Source organism: Poecile atricapillus, chromosome 3 (genome assembly GCF_030490865.1).
Source record: "Poecile atricapillus isolate bPoeAtr1 chromosome 3, bPoeAtr1.hap1, whole genome shotgun sequence".
Taxonomy (NCBI): domain Eukaryota; kingdom Metazoa; phylum Chordata; class Aves; order Passeriformes; family Paridae; genus Poecile; species Poecile atricapillus.
The window spans coordinates 54,445,270-54,467,344 of record NC_081251.1 but is presented as its reverse complement, the minus strand read 5'-3'; the positions used below and the strand labels follow the sequence as shown (position 1 = coordinate 54,467,344).

The window sequence follows — 22,075 nt, the reverse complement described above, 5'->3', positions numbered from 1 at the left end:
GTAAGCTTGTTATTCATCATAAAAGACACAAAGACAGCATAATTCTTCAATATCAGTAACAAAATCTGCTCAAGACTGAGAATCCAATGAACCCCTTACTTATCACATCACCATTCCCCCAGTACAAAATCAGAACACAACCTCATATTCATGTCAGAACGTATGTGTCACCGGATTCAAAGGAGAATAGTTTTCGTCCTCAAAAACAAAATTATGAAAGTGGAATGTATATGTATTACACTTATCCAGAGAAAATATAAGGCAAGTAACCTCAAAAAAAAAAAAAAAAAAGCATAAATTCTCAACACTGTTCAAAATCTTTGTTACTGTGTATTATGAACTGAAGCTGAAAGGATTTGCTCACTTAGAAATCTTTCTGACTAAGCACAAAGCAATAAATTCATGGTCTGATTTAATGGTGAGTATAAAAAAAATGGGCAAAATAATCCTGTGGATATTTACTGCTAATACAACCCCTTAACCCAGCTTATAGGACTTTGTTTGGTGGGTATTACAACTCATCTTACAATACAATAATGGGTTCTCAGCATTTCTGAATGCATTTGAGACAACTCCCTCCATGTACTATTGAACAACTCATGATAAACTTTCTCTTTTTTTAATGCTGTGGGAAAGTCATCTTGAGCACCTACACTAACATTTGTTTGTTAGAACACCTAGAAGCTTCATGCAGCAGCCTCTTCAGGAATTATGGCTGGCACAGAGATGCAGTCTTGTCCCTTAACTAAGAAAAAAGCTAATTTTATTTTCCTTAGGCTTTTGTCTGAGTGATATCAATGACGAAAATGTTATTCTGAGACAAGAAGGGAGCCCTGGGTAATATCTGTTATTTATTAGTGTGCACATATTCTCTCCTTCCCACAAATGGAAATCAAGATACATAATGTAAAGTAAATTTGCTAATCGTATATAAAACAGATAGCTCTTAAAAATGTTTACTGTAATGTCAAAATATTTACTACCGTTCTGTTTTCATGATAATAAATAATTTTTTCTAGGTATGTTTGCTATAAATTCTTACTGGTATATTAATAAGCAATTTCTTTTCTTGTTTTTCTTTTTGAGTTTTTCAAATGCTTTCATTAGAAGCTGACTTCAAGTCGAATAATTTTGCTTTAAAAAGATTTAAAAATTAAATTCAAATTAACAATGTAAAGTAATTTAAAAGTAATAATAATTTAAGGGGATATTAGAAAGGTAAATTACACTTTTCTTCATCCCATAAATACCTAGTTAGTTCATTACCAGCAAATTGTAAAACTAAAGAACTTAAGGGAATCACTAAAATGGTAAGATTCAAGCCTATGAAGGTAATGAAAAAAGAAATTAAAAGTGAGTATTGTAACTAACATACCTGTCTAAAAGTTGGCTGTGGACTTTATTAAAATAGAACACCTCTTTCTTTTTTCTTTTTTTAATTGATTCAAAAGTAATTTTCATGGTTTCAGTTCTTTCGGGCTGTCACTTCAACAGTTCCTTTACCACTTAGGTGTAACTGAGCCAGAAAATGGGACTTAGTTTTGAGATAATTTGTTTTTTGAATTCCCAGTGTTTACATAACTTCAAAACAGAATGATTCATGAGCAAGGAATAGTAAAAACAAGTATTGAGGATGACAGCACCGTGTTGCAGGCTTGGACTGTAGCTCACAGATCAGTACCATACACTTTGAGGTTTTACAGTGTTTAAGCCAACACAGTGTTGGCTGTCCTCTCCCCCAAGCTGGCAATAAAACCTCACATAGGCAAGCCAAATCAGAAAACTGATCTGGCAGAATCCACCCCCTAAACAACAAAACAAGACATAGTTTTCAGTACCAAGGTACATCTGGTTTCCTGCTTGGCAACACAAATGCCAGAACAAGAAGTGCAGAAACACCTCCCTTTCACCAGTGAGGGGAGGAGTGGCAATCAGGGAATTGCAGCATGATAGTCTCAACAGATTTGGGAATTTTTCATTGTTTTCTCTTTAGAAAAAAAATTTTGAAGATGAACAAAACTGACTGTCATCTGTTGGAGAGAAGTCCAAGTTTGGACTAAACTTCATTTCTGTTAAACTACTTTCTGGTTTGGGGATGAAGAGAAGCTTCAAGCCTTACCTTTACAAAAACAGTTTTGAAAGCATTTTAAGCCCACAGTTAATGGTAAAAAAAGAGAAGGAAAATATTAATTGAACATCTAAACAAAATGTTTGCATATATATAGAAATTTAACACCTAAAGACCAAACGGAACTTCATTTTACTAAACTGGTTCTTATATCCCACGACTAAACAGTATAGTTAACTTTCTTAGCTGTTCTGGTATTTGATATTAGAAGTTACTAAACAGAAATATGGAACTTTTTTCCCCAATGGAATATTGGGGAAAATTCTGGAAAATTGATATTCCAGAGAAAAGAATATATAACATTAAACCAATTATCGCCCAGTGATAGGCATAACCCTATATGACTATGCAGCTAATGTGCAAAGGCTAATTTAATATGGCTTTGTTGCTCAACATGTTTTGATTCCTTAGTCACTGCCCAACACTTTTAAGGCAGAGCAGACAGACTCTCCCCAACCAGCAGGACTAAGAGCTGCAGAACAGCAGACAGCTTCCCTTGGTACCTGGCCCGTCTGTGAACCACCCCCTTCCAAACTCAGCCCTACCAAGGTATCTCAACCTGTCACTCTAACCTCCATTTAAATTCATGTCAGAAACTCCTAAATAACTCTGTATTTTTGACCTCCTATGCACTTGCTGGATAAAAAGCACTGTAAAAAATAATCTCACATTTACAGGTATGAATAGAGTTCCATAATTTTCTTGTGATATAGACTTGTTACAATGGCTAAAAAGTGGGAAAAAGCGAAGGATTAAGAGCAAATTTTCAAAGATGCTCAGAACCAAATAGTTCCAGTTTTCAACTCATATTTTAATAATATATGGAGTAAAAATTTCAAGCATACTTCAATGAATCATAAACCTAGACTCCATTAGATAAAATCTCTTTGTAAGCATTAAGGTGAAACTCAACATTTTTCTCAACAGGACTGATAATATTTGAGCTTGTTCTAACATTAAGTATATGTTACTTCTAGTTCATTAGCACTGCTAAATAGTATACATCATTTTTATATGGCTTCCCTGCACAATAAAGTAAAGAAAAAAAAAAGCTACTGCCCCAAAAGGCCAAGCACTATATAAATGAGGAAATTGTAATTATTTTCCTGATTTTTTCATGAAATTGGGATTGCTAAAAGCATTCCATGTACTATCATAATTACCACTAATAACATAAGAACTAATGCATTCCTGCAATTTTCAGTCCATTACTTGTGGATTTGTCATTTGTTATTTCTATCTCACAAAGGGAAATTAAGCATTTTTATACTTATAGCAAGAATTCATCAACACAAACACAGCAATTACTGAATCTCCTAAAAGCCAAAGGTAAAGAATGGAATTTCTTTTAAGTGAGGTCACAGATATATCTGGTGACCTTCACCATTCATACTGACTACTACACAAAAGAAAAGCTGAAAGAGAAAGTTCATATTCTACCGGTTACTTTAATAGTCTATAATGCTCTGACTATGAAATTCCTGGATAAGCAAAAAAAAACTCCTAATACCTCTCAAGACACAAACACTCATTCCTTACTGAGCAGTCCAAGAGCCATGCAAATTGCAGCAGACCTTCTGCTACATTTTGGGGAACAATACTTGTTCTGTTCCTGTACAGTGGGGAGTAAAATCGTGTGCATTCCTAACTACATGGGTTACTCAGATCATAAAGGGTGTGCCAGATAGCATTAGTGACACAGGGTCTTATCCCACCTCTCTGACATCCACAGAAACCTCAACACTGCTCCTATTTCAGCCAAGAACAAATGAATGGGCTTAAGAGAAGGTATCAGCTTTAGAGCTGCAGAAGGACTGCCAAGTTTTCTTTGAACAGTTAGTAAGTAATAGGACATGGGAAAGAAACGGGGTCAGACTTGATCCTTGTCTAATTTTTAAAAACAGTAACAAAAAACCCCCAAACCCACGCCACACACAGTGCAGCATTCTCAGACTGTTGTCAGCTGGCACATGAAGAAGCCTTTTAAATACATTAGAACAACCCATACTTTTTCTCCAGTATCATCACCGACGCTTTAGTTGCTAGCTTTTAATACATAAGAAAACTTAAAACTTGCATAAATTCATAAATCTGCTAATTTCTGATGATAATCTAGATGATGAAATAGCAGGATCAAAAACAGGAGTTGTAAAGCCCTAGTTTAGAAGAGCTGACCTAAACAACCACACAACTAAAATTTCTAGGGTGATGGAAAACAAGGATGGGAATTTATTTCTAATACCCGAGAGCTACTTGCATATTATCAGATCACAACCAAGAAGAGGCACAATTCCTTGCTGCAAAAGGAAACCAGTAAATAACTCTGAAAATTTAAAAGACACATTTAAAAATACCCTAAACCTCTTTAATGCACAGGATCCTACTCTCAAACTTCTGCAAAAGTTTTAGCTCTCCTATTTGAAAGAGAAATGCACATTGAATAGTTTTGCATATATAAGGCTAAACCACAGATGTAGGATTGTTTCTGCCATTAGCCAAGAGGGCTCCAAAGCCAGAATGCTAATTACACTTCCAGGATTCAAAGGCTCTTCCAGGTCTAAAAATGCCTACCCTCCAAATACTTCAGATTCATAGATAAAGGTACAAAAACAGCATGACTTCCTAAAAATATATATTAAATAATATTTTTTTTTTATTTGGCACATTATGTTACAATGAATGGGTCAGTCATATCCATATAAACAACAGAAAATTACAGGAAAAAAATTGGTCATGTCTTCATACAGGAAACCAACACAGACCAAAAATTAAGATAATCCAGGTGATCTAGCATGCAAGAAAGCAAGCCCAGAAACAAACAAATAGAAGTCTACCTGTTGGAGGTCCAACGTAATGGTCACATAATGATACTCAATTCCGTTCTGGATACTAGGACTTTGCCACCAAGTGTTCTTGCCATCAATTGCATTTGTTATCGGGTGTCGTTCTGTTAGAACAGCAGGAACATACAAATAAATTTCAAAACTATTAGAAGACTTACTTATTTTTAGATCTGAAATCTATATTTTAAGACAATTGCAGAAGTAATGAGGCGGGACTTCAAAAAGAAAAAAGAATAAATTAGTTTTTCTTGTACTCTTGGGCCACCAGTCATGCTTATTATTATTGGAATACTGATCTAATTTTAGTTGTTTAGTTTTGATTATGTTCACAAGAAGGTCATTCAGAACATCTAATTGCAGAAGGCTCTCCTGATCCAACAGAAAATGCAGACATTTAAATCAAGTAAACATTTCCTGCACTCTTCCAAAATTTCAAGTACTGCAAAGTCATCGAATGTTGCAACAGAAACAACAAATCAGAAACCTGAGATATGGTGTGTAAGAAAAGCAGAGATTAAAGTAATACTGGTACTGGCATTTCTAAGACATTTTTAAGTGCACATGGAAATAGTTCAGGAAATAATTCCCAAATCATTACAGAGGAAATGATTCAGAAATCATTACAGAACATATTCTTCAGCTGGAAAATTTTCTGACTCACATATATGAATATAAATGTTTATTTGGTTATAATCCATATCAAGGTCTAAGATGCATTCTTTTTCATGTCTATATTTACTCTGCTGCAGTGTCCCAAATGAATCCTAAATAAGAGGGATATAAATTTATTTACAGAATTGAATTTTTCCTGAATTTCAAGATCTTCTACAGTATCAAAATTTGCTTACTTAGTACTTTAATTAGTTATTTAGATTGAGAAAAAATCACACTCAATATTTCCAGGTTACTTTTTGCGTTTCTCTCCTGTACGAAATGGAGAAGTACAAAATCACAATTTTAAAAGGTCCAAGGATCTATGTTTTGAAGTCCCTAATTTTTCAGAGCAAGCCTGTGCATTATGAGGAAAATAACCCAGAGGAAATTAAAACACAGTAAGTTTCTTCTATGCAAATTCTGTTTGCAAGAACATGAATTAAGGAGGAAACCCTACACCTCTTATTATGGATGACTTTCTAAACTGTCAGTTTTCCTTGGTATAAAACTGGAATATGATTCATTACTAGCTGGGCCTAGAATTGCTAATAATTACTGATTAATTTACTTATTATTTTAATTATTACTTATATCAACCAGCCAGATTGATAGTCTTTGTATCTCTTTTTTTTGCAATATCAACCACCTGTGGAGGACAGGAGTCCTAGCTCATTAAGAGAAACCAGAATCCCTGAACATATTTAAACATACAATTAAAATGCTTTCTGGGAGTTAGTGAAGGCATACAAGTTCAATATTGAAAATGACAAAATTTCATTTAAATATTATTCAATGGTATTAGTGTGCAGTAACATTTGCAAGTTCGAATTCTGGTACTATAACTGATAAAGCTATAGGTAGCTTTATCTTTATATTGAAGAGAAAAGCAAAGCACACCCTGTGCTTTACATGCTGTCAGTTCCCACAGCTCTGATCATTTTCTCAAATCTTGGCTTTAAATGAGTGGCAGCAAAAATCAGCTTTAAATCAAATTCAGGGCTTTTTGGTGATTGTGACAGAAGTTATCTAATTGGAAATTTTGATCTAAGTCTCTTCAGATGAAACTGATATAAAGGTAAATCATCAGAAGGAGGACTGGGAGATGAATCAACAATTAACTGTAATCACCATTATGAAAGTTTAATCATAATTAATTTGAAAATTGATTAATTGCTGGCATGTTTAGCTTATTTAAAAGGTAAGGGGGAAAAAATGAAATATTTCTAGAAAGGACTGGACTGCAAATGCAGTTCAAGGACCAATCTCCCTGATGGATGGCAAGAGGGAGAACTTAGAGAGTGAGCCCATCAAACTGTGCACTTTAATTTGGACTCACATGTGATTAACCAGGGAATTTGTGTTCATTTCCTACTACAGTAATTAAGGGGAAGAACTCCAGACTCACACATTCCAGGGGGATCATTTTAAGTCTGGTTATATTACATGGTTCTCCTATTAACAAGCCATCTCTGTTTAAACAAGACACTTCCCTTCGCCAGTTGAACATGTAAAGTCCTTAAAATGAGATATGATTGTCACAAAAGACCAGATATCATGAAGCTGGACTGATTCAAATTCAGAAAAGAGTAGGAAAAAGGGGAAACATAGATATAAATCATTTAGATGGGTTTTTTTATATACACACACATATATATGCCTGTGTGTATACAAATATTTTAGTGTACACTGTCTGACATCATAGACAGGACAAAGCAATATCTCTGGTTTAGTTCTGGTTTTTTAAATAAGCAAGCTTCATATAGGAAAAAAAAATGGGTAATGTGCATGTGTCTCTAATTCCCATCTGTAAAATAGGAAATCTTTTGCTCAGTCTCTCTGTCGGAATGCTTCCAAAAACTGAATTATTTTCTGAGTGAAACACACAACTATAATGTAATTGGATGTGTCTACCATGTGACCTTTCCTCAGAAGGTGGAATTTTCTAAAGTTAAAGGAGATGTTAAAACTTGGAAAACAATCTGGGGAAAAAAAAAAAAGTTTGTAACTCTCTTCAGATAAATTAAGTAGTCTACACTAGGACAATTATAAACAGCTTCACAATTATAAAATTTAGCAGGAAAAGAAAGCATCTAAAGTTTGTAATGGACAACTAACTACCCTCTCAATGGTTTTTCACCATTAGCAATGGGAAATCTCAAAGTAAAGCACGTGAACAGGAACTTATGGTTATTCTGGAGCTAACCTGGATCTCTGTGTAGTGCTAGTAAGAGCTCAGGTGAAGTTTAATAAATATGAAAGCCTCTAGAGAGAATTCAAAGAACTGCAATTCATGCAGTTCTTTGAATTTTATCTTCTAGAAAATAAAACCTATGAGGAGAATGAAAGAAAAGATATCTTGGTATGGAAACTAGATAGAACAATACAATCACCCTTCAATTAATTAATTTTTTTTAAGAAAAAGGGAATTATAATCCATTCCTTGTATTGACTGAATTTAGGAAATAGGTAACATGAACTTCAGCAAGGAGATGCAGATTAGCTATTAGAAAAACACTTTGTTTTCAGCAATGTAATGAGTGAGCCACACTAGAAAGTGTGGCCAGGGGAGGAAGTTTCTAAGGAGAATCCAAACAAGCATCTGTCTGGAAAGTTACAGCCACAGATAGCTCATCCTGTCTCGAACTAGCAGACAGATTAGGTGTCTTTTTTTTTTTTTATTTTTTTTCTTTTTCCCCTGGTTTTAAGCACATGCTTAAATGTCATGAGATATAAATGTATCTGAGCTAAGTTTTATTGGAATACAATTGGAAAAAAATTATTGTCTTCATGCTTCTGTGTCTGTGCCTCTTCCAGAATTTTATCTATTCCATTAAAAGCTGTCTCAAGTATCCCTACATCCTCTACAATCTGCAGTGCCAATATACTCATGAAAATCTAATAATGTTAAAGCTGTTCATGTCTTTCACTGCAAGGTTACATGAAATTAAACTTGTATGACTTGAATAAGAAATTTTCTTAGTTCTAATCTTCCCAACTACCAGAAATAAGCATGTCTGAAGTAGATGATGACAAATTCATACTTTAAAACTGATTTTGCTTTCAGGTAATCTTTAAGAAATCAGTGTTAGCAAAAATCAATTTTAATATTAAAAACTAAGCATTAAACCAAGCAGTGTTCCATTACTTTATCTTATTTCTTCTGGCTCAGTGAAACTGAATTTACTGGAACTTCAGATACTGCTTAGACTGGCCAAAATGTTCAAATTCCACATGTAGGTATGCAGGTAAAAGTCAGTTACCTGTTTTTCTGGTTTTCATTCATGGTTAGTGTATATTAAAAGAATTCAGCAACAGCTGTAGATATTTAATTTTTTTAATCTGAACTTAGGTGCTCTGCTTTTCAGTACCTAAATCAGAAAGTTCCATGGGAGGAGCACCCATATCAGATACAGATTCTGAAATACCTTTGGAAGAGATGGTTAACCTGATTTAAAAGGAGACGCATTTCAGAGTAATCAGGCTGGTGAACTACTGTTTTGTTTCCTGAGTATCTACATGCTCTGGAAAGAAATATTTTAAAAGGAACAAAATGAAAATGGCACACATACGATGTGGAACTCGGCTCCTTTGATCACAAATGCGGCACTGAGGGTTCCTTGCAGGCTGTCCGGGTACATGCTCAACGAGTTTGCAGTACATTTCCCGCCCCTTTTCTCCACAGGTAGCATTGGTTGTGATGAGAGCATTACTAGCCAAGTTCAGCACTGCAGGAAACAGGCCTGAAAATAAAATAAAATAATAAAATCATAAACAAAAGCAACAGAGGCAAAACCAAGGTGAATTTAGCAGAATAATCACAAACGAATTTAACACCTGTTAAAACATTAAAGCAAAAGCTTTAATTTTCAACAGCTATGGAAATAATAAAGAAAAACTTTGGATGTGTATCCAGAATTTACACATCAGAATAAAGACATTATACTGATGGGTTTCTTCCCATTCTCCTAAAATTCAAATCAGTACCTTCTGGTTATATCATGAACACCAGCAGGATGCCAAAGGAGAAAGTACAGAAACATACAAAGCATCATAAATTTTTATGTTTCACAATCAAACCTTGAGTTCCTACCCAACTGGCCACTGCAACATTGTACACAATGTACCTATGAAAACACTATCATACTTCTTTTCTGCTGACATCTCCATGGAAAAGCTTTCCTTCACACACTGCAGCACTTGCACTGTGTTGCTGTTCTGCTTAGGACTTCACAGACACCTTTGTCATCAGAGCAGCTGGGTAATTCATCCAGCAACATGAATAGCATATGTCATGTTTCCCTTTCCTCATGAAGAAAATAATATATACAACATCATATATTTTATGGTAGTGCTGTTGTTATTTTTCCAGGTGCACATGCTGAGTGATGTATTATAATTCTCATTCAGCAAAGCATTTAAGCACATCTGAGTGCTCTGCTGAGCCAAGTTATATGCAGCAGTAAGCTATAAAGATTATAAACCATATGAAAAACATTCATTAAAGTGGGTTACTCTTCTTCCCACTAAGCACCGATCAAAACCTTTTAGCTGTAATAAAATTGATCCATGGAGACAAACTGATAGTATGTGTCGAATGTACATATTAGTACCTCTCACATGAAATCAACCAATTTTGCATTTTCAAAAGCAAATTTGCTGTGGCTAGAGGTTAAACAAAAAAAGCCCAACCCAAACCAACCAGCCAACCAAAATAAAAGGCTGATGTATGGACTTATGGGGTCACTTTTAGATTCATTTTATGACAATTTCAACTGGCCCCAAAATTTACTCTTTTGCAATTCATTCCGTTTCCAGCCCTATTATACTATTATAACCTTAAAATAAGGTTTTAATAAAAACTGAATTGGTCACCATTGAACTCAGATAAAGCTCCCTTTATAATGGCATTTCTTTCTGTCCTCAAATGGACAACACCTTTCAACTGGCTCGTTTCAGTCCTTTAACACCAGTCTCCTGCTTGTGTCTGCAATTAACCTGTGTGCCATTTAATTACCAAGCTTGGCTGGTCATGGTACAGCTGTCCTTTGACATTGTGAGTTAGTGACTCTCATGCTCACTTTAAAACCATGTGTAAATATACTGCTTGAGCAAGAGAGCAAATTAGTTACTAGCCTGTCCAATTTGTGCAGTCAGTCAATACTTGAGATTTTATTGATCATGTAGCTTGCTCCTTCTGTATAGATTAAAGCTTATTTTCATCACATTTTAAAATCTATACAGTTGGTCTTGTATTTTTATTCATTGCATTCAGTGGCATTTTCTGCCTTCTGTGATGGGGCCACATGGTAAAAATCTGCACAAGCATTAGCAGAGTAGATGAATTAATAGCTGTGGAACTTCCTATGTTGACTGACAGCCTCATTATTATCTTTTTAGGCTGTACAAAGTTAATAGTGTAGAAGCCAGTAATCATTTAGTGTTAACAAAGAGCTTGGCATTTGGTTCAGAGCTAAGTATTTTAAGCCCTCAAAAGTGAACCTCGTACAAAGGACAGAATGATCCTACACGCAAAGAACTGCAGTATATGGCATCAGGAGAATAAATCCTTCAAAAAAGAGCTGAAAGAGAGCAACCAAAAAGCCTCCAGATTCATACAGCTATAAAAATACTACCTGTAATATGTCTATCACAAATCATACCATCGTTCTAAGTTTTAACACAAACTTTAAATGTAAGACCAGTAAATAAATGAAGAGTACTTAAGAAACTCGTTTATTAGAATATAATTTCACCCTTGGGACACCTCTTTAATGTGCAGAGCAGGTTATGGTAAAGCTACCAAAACAGCCCTATCCATAATCAGTACAAACACAGGCAACAAAACAAGTATTGGTGTTTCACTGAAGGGCCCACAAGTCAAGATGCCAGCACCCCACAGAGGTACTCCACACTGAATTCCCCACAGGCTCAGAGTGACGGGCAGAGAGCAAAAGATGCACTTTACAGCCAGCACTTCACCTTTTCAACTGATTAATTCCTCAGCCCTAGAGTTTTAACAAGTAATAATTAACAATTACTTATTTGAACTTTTTTTGAAAATCTTTATTTCCAAGGAGTAGGGACTGGGCTCAGCAGACCTTACAAGTCCCTTCCAAATCAAGGTATTCTGTGATTCTATAATACTTCTATGTACAACCCAAAAAGAAGGCTTTGCTTTAAGAGAACATTTGATGTGCAAACCTGATAGAATGAAGGAAGCAATATTATTAATATTGATTTCTAGTAGTTACGCATAAATTTTTTTTCACAACAGAGGTATGAAATTCTAGCAATACAGAAGATAAAACTATTGTCTTGAAACTTTTAGCTAGGCCTTTTGAATATGAAATAAAAATGTGAATGTTTATGATGCTAATCTATCTGGTCACATTTTCTGAGATCCAGACCTTAGAAATTCATCTTCCAATCATAAATCCCCAGGAAAAAAGGCAAGAGAGCTCTAGCTACCACAGTTTAATATTTTTTGCCTTGTTTTTCATTACAATAATCATACACAAAAAATATTTTAAAACTGGTGTACTAGTTTTGCACATCTTCTATTCAATTTCCCAATAAATTTTAAAGTTTGTTGTTATCAATCCCACCTTGAATTCTATGGGCATCCTCCCATCAAACACTTCCAAAAATATGATCTGCTAAAATTACAAAGAGTTCATCTTTCTTTATTGCCAAATGCATTGTGTAAACCTTTGCTCCAGTGCAAAGACTGGATAAAATGCCTCTGAGCCACAAACACATCATCTCTATTTTGTGTAGCTCAAGTGCAAGCAGAAAAATTTGACTCCCTTCAACTGCCAGCTAGATCAATCTTTTCTCTCCTTTGTGTCACTGGCAAGAATCATATTAGTATTAAATTCTATCGGTTAAAAAAAAATTCTAGCAATTGCATGATAGAAATAGGAAGAAAGTATTGGCTTTTAATTAGGTGGTGGTTTTAGCAAATTTGGCCCAATTTCTGGTTTCAAAGTACTGCTGCTGTGTGAAGAGAATGGTCATCTTTCTGCTTTACACTTTGGTTTTTAATTGTGGAACACATTCCATGAAGATTTTAGTGCATGGAAACCCAATAGGAAGTTTGCTTAGTGTTGACAGGTGAATAAACTATGAAAAGCAAACAGCACAGAAATTAATCAAATTATTTAAAGTGGTGTACAATGCACAGGTAATCAAGCATGCTGCTCAAGTCACTAGAGAATTAATTATGATAAGTTTAGCATGCATTTTCAACAGAAAGAGTTCTAGAAAAAAAATGGTAAAAAGGAAAAGCAGCAAATCATCAGGAATTGCTTGCCTACAAAACCTGATGTACTCAAGTTTTACACTGCCACTGTTCTAGTGAAGTAGGTGTGGTATCAAGGTACTAACTAGATTATCTTATTTTTTATAATGGGCCCTGGATCAGAACACATCAAGATACCTATCTTAAAGAGAAAGATAGTGGCTGCTTGGTATCTGTGGTTCTTTTTACAGATGCCTCAAAAGCCATCCTTTATTAATACTAAAATTCTCTGGAGTGACTGGCAAGCATGTCAGTGATTCACTGAGTTCAACACATTTAGACTGGCATACAGACTTCTACAAGATTCCACAAAGGCCATTAAAGGAAGGAATTAAGCCATCATAACACATGAAGGAATGACCTCTCATGAGGTCAGAATTAAAAGTGGAGAATAGCAGTGGAAAACCATAACACTCTTTGCTGAATACTATTCTGCTCTGACAGTAACATAAGAAACTTAGAAAAGAGGATAAAAACTAGGATGACTGCTTGTTGATGATAAAAGTTATTCAGGAAAATTAAAATAAGCATAGACCACAGAGTGGTGAAAAATTCCACAGAATGGTTTGTCTAGGCAATAAAATGGCATATGAAATAAAGGAATGGAAATTTATACACAGGGGGGAAATATGATTGCTTCTGCACAAGCTATTATCAGTCCTGAATGAGTTATTATTGATATTTCAATGAAAACATTAGCTCAAGGAATAGAAACAAAATGTTATTACATTATTGCATAAATCCATCTATACTGACAACTCAAATACTGTATGATATCCCTTACCTCTCATCTGTAAAATGATATGGTAGAGCTAAAAAAATGAAGGAAAGTGTGACAAGATCATAGTTGTGGAATAGCTTCTGAATGTGGGTATGAACAGTCTGAGTTTTCCACTGGAAAACAAACAGACTGAGAGAAGTATAAAACGATGTAACTGCATATAAAATCACATGGCTTTAGTAAACTCTGGAGTGAACATGGTAGGTTATCCTTCTATCACAAATTGAAGGTGCTGAATCAACTCATCAGGCAGGAGTTTTCTTCACTGATCGGGACATTTTTCCTATTTATAAAGGGAGCTACTTTTCAGCAGGATAGCAATTAAATTATAGAATAGATAAATAAGTCATATAATAAAGAATTTTTATTCCAAAGACAAGAATGGATTAAAAACCAGTTAGATTAATATACAGTACAAGGGTTCATCCAGAGCTCTTAAACATGAATTTTGTGGTTTATTGTGTTCAGTTACCAGTTCAGAACATCCCTAAATCACTAGCTGATGCAGGGTTTTACCCAGGGAGACATCCCTGTACTCCTTCACATTTTTCCTCAATATTGCTGCTGATAGGTATCTGTAGATTTTTTCTTACTAAGGCTGGTAGCATACATCCCAACATCAAGGTTCATCTAAAGTGGAAGAGAAAATATAATCTTAATTTTGTGTGCTATTTCTAATGAAACGGTAATATTTTTGCCAATATTCAATTCTTTCACCAGCCATTGTCTACTTCCAGCCATACTATTTCCCATTATTGCCTTGCACCCAGAGAGGTTTCCTCAATGGCTACTTATTATATAGAATAGATCTTGTTCTGTAGATCCTCTACAGAACATTCTCTCAAGCCTGGCAATTTCCTTGCAGTTTTCTGCAAAGCAGTATTACCTAATTAATTTTCTTATGCCTTCCTTATTTTCGCTGCATAAAGGAAAATAACAGCCCAGCTTCATATGTTTTCTTTTTTCTACTCTTCATGAGTTCCCACCAACCTTCAGCTCATATAAGCTCCACAAGTATCGGTGGAATAAAACCTACCTATCTGATGCCTGGCACCCTGCCCTGTTTTGTCATGCCCTATTACCTACTTCCCTGCCAAACTGACAGATTTTCCACATGCTTTATTGCAGTAGTGGAGATAAGCAGAAGCAGACGAGCTACACAAGTAGCAGGTACAAGACATTTTCATAAAGCCTGTCAGCTGCTGAATTCAGTCTCATTCTCACTCTCACTCCCTTTAGAAACAGCACTGTTTGATTGACCTTCAGAGCCCACTGAGTTGATTTCCCTAGCTGAGAGAGGATGGATGGATTCTAGAGGGAAATCAAAGGTATTAACTGCATCTCCAGCTGCCGAATGGTGATTACAGGTTCATTATGAAGTGGGGACAGTCACTGGGGTAACTACCTTTAAAATGTGTCAAGAAGCAGCTACAGCAAAGCAGGGGTAGAGGAAACATATGAATGTAAACAAAATAATTACCTTGCACATTAGTGTTCCTACAGTTCACCAGTTCTGACACATTTTTCCTCCCTTCCCTTCATATAACTCATGGAGAATTGTAAATCCTGTTTCAATCACATCACCATCCCACACCTACAGAGCAACTGGTGCAGTAAATCTCCCTGGAATTGCACTCCAGCACCACAATGGAAGCACAAGCAAGGAACCAAGACAAAGATTATAATCTCTGTTAGACTTCTGCTACTGCACAGAGGAAAGAGCAGATATTTCAAATGAGAAAGAAGCACCCACCACAGGTGGTTGATAGGAAATGGAAGACAGCAGTAGCAGTCTTTGCATGGAGAGAAAGGAAGGAACTCTATGAGTGGGGGAAACTGAGAGAAAAAAATTGAAAGGAAGACCACTGCAAAGATACCCATAGAGCCTGTAACCTTTCCTTTTTATAGAAGATTACTGGCACACTGAAATTTGCATTCAGTATTTAATGTCTATATTGTGGTTTGATTACACAGTGATAAGATTAGCATCTCATTTTACTGAGGGTAAAATTAATACAAATAATTGCAGTGCCTGCACGTACAAACAAAATGTTAACTGTAAAAAATCAGTATTGATTTTTATTAGGTTTTTTTAAGTACTTCCAAGATAGAAGACAAACTTCGGTTTGCCAACTCTGGGATTCCTTTGTGTCTTATTAAAGCACTAGAACTGAGAAAATGTTTTTTCCTTCAAAGAAAGCTCTGTTAAGACCTGCATACTCCTCTTCTCTCTTCTAAACAGACCAGTATTTGGCACTGCATACTTCCTTCAATCTTCTCAAAATATCCCTAGTCTCTTCAAAGAAGCAAATAAAACAGCCTGCCTAAATATGTCTAACTTTTCAAGCCAATCTTCCTAGTCTATAGAGCACTTTGAAATCTTCATGCAGTCAAGCAGAGCTGTTTGCCACTGAATTTGTACTAAAAAGACAAAAGAGAATATGTCAATTTCCGATGTTCTAAGAAGTGTCACTGGAAAAAGAGAGACTTGTCTTCTGCGGCGCAGAGCTATGCTAGGCTGTGGGAACACAGTGGGGAGAAAAAACTGGGACAAAACAAAACAAAATGTTGCAGCACTGAATTGCTTCCAGCTGTGCACGACAGGGAGTAACTTAATGCACTCTATCCACAATGTAGATGAATACTTTTATACAACTAGAAAATAAACCCAATTTGAAGAAATAGCTGTCCAGACACAACAGAGCATGAAGACTGAACGAAAAAAAAATAAAAAAAAAATAAAAAAAAAATTGACACTAGGATCATTTGTCCAGAGGAAAACAAAATGGAAAACAAATGTTTCAGTACCCATTTATGTCAGCTGCCCCAAATCACTGTGCATTACAGTATTGTTCAGCAGTCAGCCTTTTTTCCTTCCAAAGGAAGTGGAAAAGTAGTTTTTGATGTTTGGTGGTAGAGATGGCTTGCTTTTACTCAGAGGTGATTTTCTCCATTCTAAGCAACATTACATACACCCTTGCGCATATTTATCTTCAACACAAAAAACAAAGTATGAAACACTAACCTGAAGAAGCTTGATAGCAAATCTAACTATAATCCTTACATAGTAACAGACACATCTGAAAGAGGGTGTACCGATTATCTAGTAATATCACTTTGCCTCTCCACGGCTCACAGCACCGAAAATCTGTAGGGATTTTGTTGATTTTAACAGCAAAACTCCATCAGTTTTACAGATTGGAGACTGAGTGAAAAAATCACTACTGGCTTACCCCAATATTCTGTTGTATTAAATATATAAGCATCCTCCTTGCTTTGTAATGAATTTCCTTTTTTTTCCCCAGAGCTGTCATGAAAGGTTGTTTTGCAAAGGAGAACAGTAAAAACACAGGTGAAGATGAAATCTTGTCTCCTTGACATCCATGGCAGAACTCCCACTGAATCAAAAATTCAAAGCACAAAGACTTAATGGACATCTCATTTTCAAAGGTATTTACATGCCCAGTCTGAGTCAGACACCCACTGATTTTCAAATGTATTCTGACAAAAATTTTGAAGGGCAAAATCCCAGTTGTACAAATACCTTATCTGTAGAAAGGGTACACTATGCATGAAGAAGCAAGCAGCACTGCACTCTTTACAGTTATTTTCTTTTATTTTTTAACTCAATGATCTTCATTGAAACCTTTGCAATGCAGTACTATGGTCCTAGGCAGCCAAGCAGGCCTAACAAGAAAAAGTAAAACAACCTCTGAGACAAGTGTTCTGCATACAGTAGTTCTCCCAGATCCCATGCCTTCTGTTCTTAGATAGCACACACCAATTTACAATTTCTCCAAACTGCAAATCAAGGCTAAAAATGTCCATTTTTATTCCATCTCCATAACTGAGTACCAGGGTCTCCATACTAAGAAAAGACACACTCATGCGCTTCCCTCATTTGCAAACAGCAAGACACAGACCTGTATGATTTGTCTATCCCATCACTGAAGGAGAAAAGGAAAAAAAAACAAGCATAAAAAATAGGGGGGGAATTTTTTTTAAAAAATCAGAATTTCTCAAAGATAAGATAAAGCATGGGAAAATCAAAGCTTCCAGATGCAATTTACTGATTACTTTTGTCTTGACAATGTTTTTGCTTTATGAAAAAAAAATGCATTGTTTTGGACACTAAAGAATATGAAGAATATGGGTATTTTTGCAATAACTTCAAACTCAATGTCCATTGAAATCACAATGAAAAGTCAGAATTAGTTACTGTGCCCTTGAGTCTCCAACACTGTCAACTTAAACAGAAAGACTGAGATGTATACTGTGTTCTTGTACAAAGAAATCCAAACTGAGTCTAACTTTATGAAACCAAAGAGCAAATGGAAACTGATTTTACCATATGTAAGAGATTCTGTGCACTTACATTTAGCCTGATTATACAGATTAAAATAAAGTGTTTCAACTGATGAGTTTGAATAAACATGAAGTTCAATTTTCATTCTTTGAACTGTTTTACTCCTCACTATTCTGCTGTAATGCTTTACAAACACATACTGATTAGGATTATAAATTTTCAACATATTCTGGTAAAACGCAAGATCACAAATTAGCAATTTCTCTGCAGAGTTCTTAAGAACCATCTTCAGAGGATTCTAACCACTAAGGCTGAAAGGGACCTCATATCTAGCCCAAACCCCTGCTCAAGTAGGGTTATGGGAGCAGATGGCCCAGGACTGTGGAGATGAGTTTTTTAGTATCCCTAAGGATGCCAGCTCCACAGCCCGCCTGGGCAATATATTCCATTGTTTGACTGCACTTAGAGTAAAAAAACTGTTTTCTTCCGTTTAAATGGAATTTTCTGTATACTGAATTGTGCCCATTACCTTTTGTCCTGTTACTGGGTACCACTGAAAAAAAGCTTGAATATATCTTCCGTATCACCCCATGACACATATTGACACACATTGTTGATAAAATCTCCTTGACACATCCCAAAACTAAGCGACCCGAGCCCTCTCAGCCACTACTTTTAGGACAAGCACTCCAATTCCTTAATCATCTTCACAGCCATTTCCTGGACTTGTTCCAATGTGTCCAGGTCTCTCTTGTACTGAGGAGCCCAGAACAGGACTCAGTTCTTCAGGTGTGCTCTCATCACTGCTGAGCTGACAGGAATGATCACCTCCCTCAATCTGCTGTGGACATTCTAACTAATGCACCACATTTGGTTTTTTTGCCTCATATGCTGGCTCACGTTCAGCTTGTCCACCAGGACACCCAGGTTCTCCTCTGCAAAGCTGTTTTCCAGCCATTTGGCCCCACGCTGTACTGATGCATGGGCTATCCATCCCCACATGCCAGACTTTCCTTTTACTTTTTTTTTTTCCTTTTATTAAACTTCATAAGGTCAGTCTGTTTCTCCTGCCTGCCAATGCCCTTCTGGCACAGTCTTCTGGAATATCAACCAGTGTGTCTAATTCTATGTTGCCTGCAAACCTCCCAAGGGCACACTCTGCCCCATCATCCAGGTCATTAACAAAGATGTTACACTGTATCAGCCCCAGCATTGATGGCTAGTGCGTGCCAACGGATCACTAATGATCTGCCTCCAGGTGGAGTTTCTGCCACTGACACAACCATTCAGACCCACCCATTCTGTTTTTAATCCACCTTGCTGTCCACTTATCTGACCTGTATTTAACCAGCTTTTCTTTGAAGATGTTACTGAGACAGTATCAAAAGCCTTAATAAAGCTAAAATAAATAACATCCACTTCTCCTTTCATCCACCAAGCCTGTTACCTCATCATAGAAGACCATCAGGTTGGCTAATCACAAACTGTCCTCCAAAAAAATCCATGTGGTCCTAAAACCATCATTTTAGCTACCTGTACCTTTCCTATTTACTATTTTATGTGTATGTGTTACTTAAATCCATGCTACACAATATCCTATTAAAATGAGAATTAATTTGCCCTTCTCAGATTATACTGTAAGGCCACACACCTTTGATTTGTTCAATTTCAATGCATGCAAAGCAAAATTAGCAAGATCAAGGCCTTCAGTGATTACAGTATCAAGGCAGAATGCAAATTTATTTTTCACATCTTAGACTCACAGCTTTTCACAGAACGGAACAGGTTATCTGTTTCATTTCCATACATTCAGTATTCTGAGGCACGAATTAGCTGAATAACTGAGAAATACTGCAAATAATATAAAAACCACAATAAATTGAAAAATTAAATTGTATATTTGTGTAGTTATACTACTACTATGCACTGAATCAAGAAATGTCCAGTTACATATGAGAATATGAAAGAATATTGTGAACACTCTTCGTCAGTTTTACAGTATTCTTTTGTTCTAGCACATTGAAATAGTTCTTGTGTGTCACCTAAATTTGTTCACCTGAGACTTTGCTACAAAAGGGCTCCTAAATACATGTAAGACCTGTGGTACTGTATTCACATATTTGTAAATTATATATATGTAACATATACAGATATGAAAATACAATAAGCAGTGCATCTGTATCTGTAGCCATAGTAGTAAATTTAAAATTCTTCCCATTTCATGAAGAGAACAGAATATGTGCATGATTTCAATATATTTTATTATACATTTTGTGAGAAAGAAGATTTAATAATATTTATTTTCTCCATGAGAAAAACAGACAAATAATTTCCCTGCCTTCCATATATTTTGTCCCCTTACTTGAACTGTGACTGAATGGGAAGATCAAATGAGGTCTGAGCAGATGGCTGTCAGCAAACCAGTGACAACATACTATGGTTTAGAATTAGACAGAAAATGTTCAGCCTGGTATATAATTTCCGCTTGTTACAACCAAAGACATCTGGCTTAGAATATAAGCCAGCTTGAACATCCCTACACATACTTACTTTATAATTAATGAAAATTGAATTATATCAGTATCTCTTAATACTTCTCTGTTAAAGCTGTGCCTATCTGTATTAGTGGAAACCCTCCTTTTCTTCTTTATAAAAGTAGACTCAGAGCCATCACAGGTGTCACATCTTTACATCCCATTAAAATCAGTCAGAACTGCATGCAGATGAATCCCTGCACATTGCTTTAAAAATGCATGGGATGACACATCAAGGAAAGGAATTCTTCAGGTCTTCCAATAGGATTTTAAAAAGTTTCAGTGGTGCTACTGTCACTAATATGACATTTATTTGCATAATTAAAGGTTTTAGCAATGGACTCTCAGCTGGAAACAAACGGTTTCTTTTTCACAAGTATGAATCAGATGCACATCTCTTGGGTTTTCCTTTGGCTGTTCTCACTGTTCGGAAAGTTAGCAAAATGCCTCCCTCCCCCCACAGTTTTCGTGTTCCCCACATTTATGCATAGCAACAGCTTTTTATGCAGTTTTTTTCTGATTAACAGAAGTTGCTTTCAGTCAATCAGGCAAGAGACTGCTCCATTCATGGAGACCTTCGACATTTTTTGATTCTGCAAGAACTGTCCCCTGAAACACACAGTTCCACATTATACAATGAGACTTCTCGCAGTAGTATGGACAAGACACAGCTGATCCGCATCCATACAAAAACATATTTGAAATGTTAAGGTCTTTGCAGGCTTAGCAAGTCAATAACACTCAAAAGCATAGCTGTGATCATTGGCTGCAATATTTAAAACTAATTCTAAAACTCAAGTGTTCTCAGAATCAGTTGGCCTGGGAAAGAGGAAGGGAAGGAGAGGTACAAAAAATCTGAGCTAGATAGGTTAGAAGAGTGACAGGTTAAACTGCTTTTAATTGTATAAATTCACAACCACCAGAGCTGGATGATAAAGGTACCTACTAATGCTTTCCAAGTAACGGTGATACACTTGATTATCCTTTCCATGGAGTCTAGTTACTGAGACACAGAATTGAAGAGAATAATTTTTTGATCAGTGAAAATCCAGAAGAAGGGAAGAATTTAGAATAGGTACTGAGAGCTGAAATAGGCAGGAAACCTAATACTGCACATACATAGCAATGAAATGCAGTATTCCTTTTATAGAAAACTGGGGGGATTTTGATATATGAGTTAGAGCAGATAGATGGTAGAGCAGGAGAAACTCCTTTTGCAGACAAAGAGAACAAGGGGATAAACAGACATCATTAAGAGAGGAAGGGTTAAAATCAGGAAGTCCCTGAAAGGAAGAAGTGAGATACATTTTCAGAAGGCAAAAGGATAAAACACTCAGCAGATGTATCTGAACCCTACATGCAGAGGAAATGGTTATCAAGAGACCACCAGTTTTGGCAGCCTTTCTGCTTTTGAAACCCACACCTGAAGAAGAGCAATAGGAAGACAAGGAAAGCACTACACGACCCAAGTTTGTGGTCAGTGACAGATTTTGATGCACTGCATTTCTCACATCAGGGCACAGAGCAAG

The 22,075-nt window shown here is 36.0% G+C and overlaps 1 protein-coding gene across 6 annotated transcripts in view; it reads right to left on the bottom strand.

The window, feature by feature from the left end:
- LAMA2 (laminin subunit alpha 2) overlaps nucleotides 1-22,075 on the bottom strand; it is a 341,474-nt gene that overhangs the window by 251,325 nt on the left and 68,074 nt on the right. For all 6 annotated transcript variants that reach the window (XM_058834226.1, XM_058834227.1, XM_058834225.1 and 3 more), the window contains exons 2-3: nucleotides 9,195-9,365; nucleotides 4,963-5,075 (exon numbers count right to left, since the gene is read on the bottom strand). In XM_058834226.1, coding sequence (XP_058690209.1) covers nucleotides 4,963-5,075; nucleotides 9,195-9,365 — 284 coding nt within the window. The remainder of the gene's footprint in view (nucleotides 1-4,962; nucleotides 5,076-9,194; nucleotides 9,366-22,075) is intronic.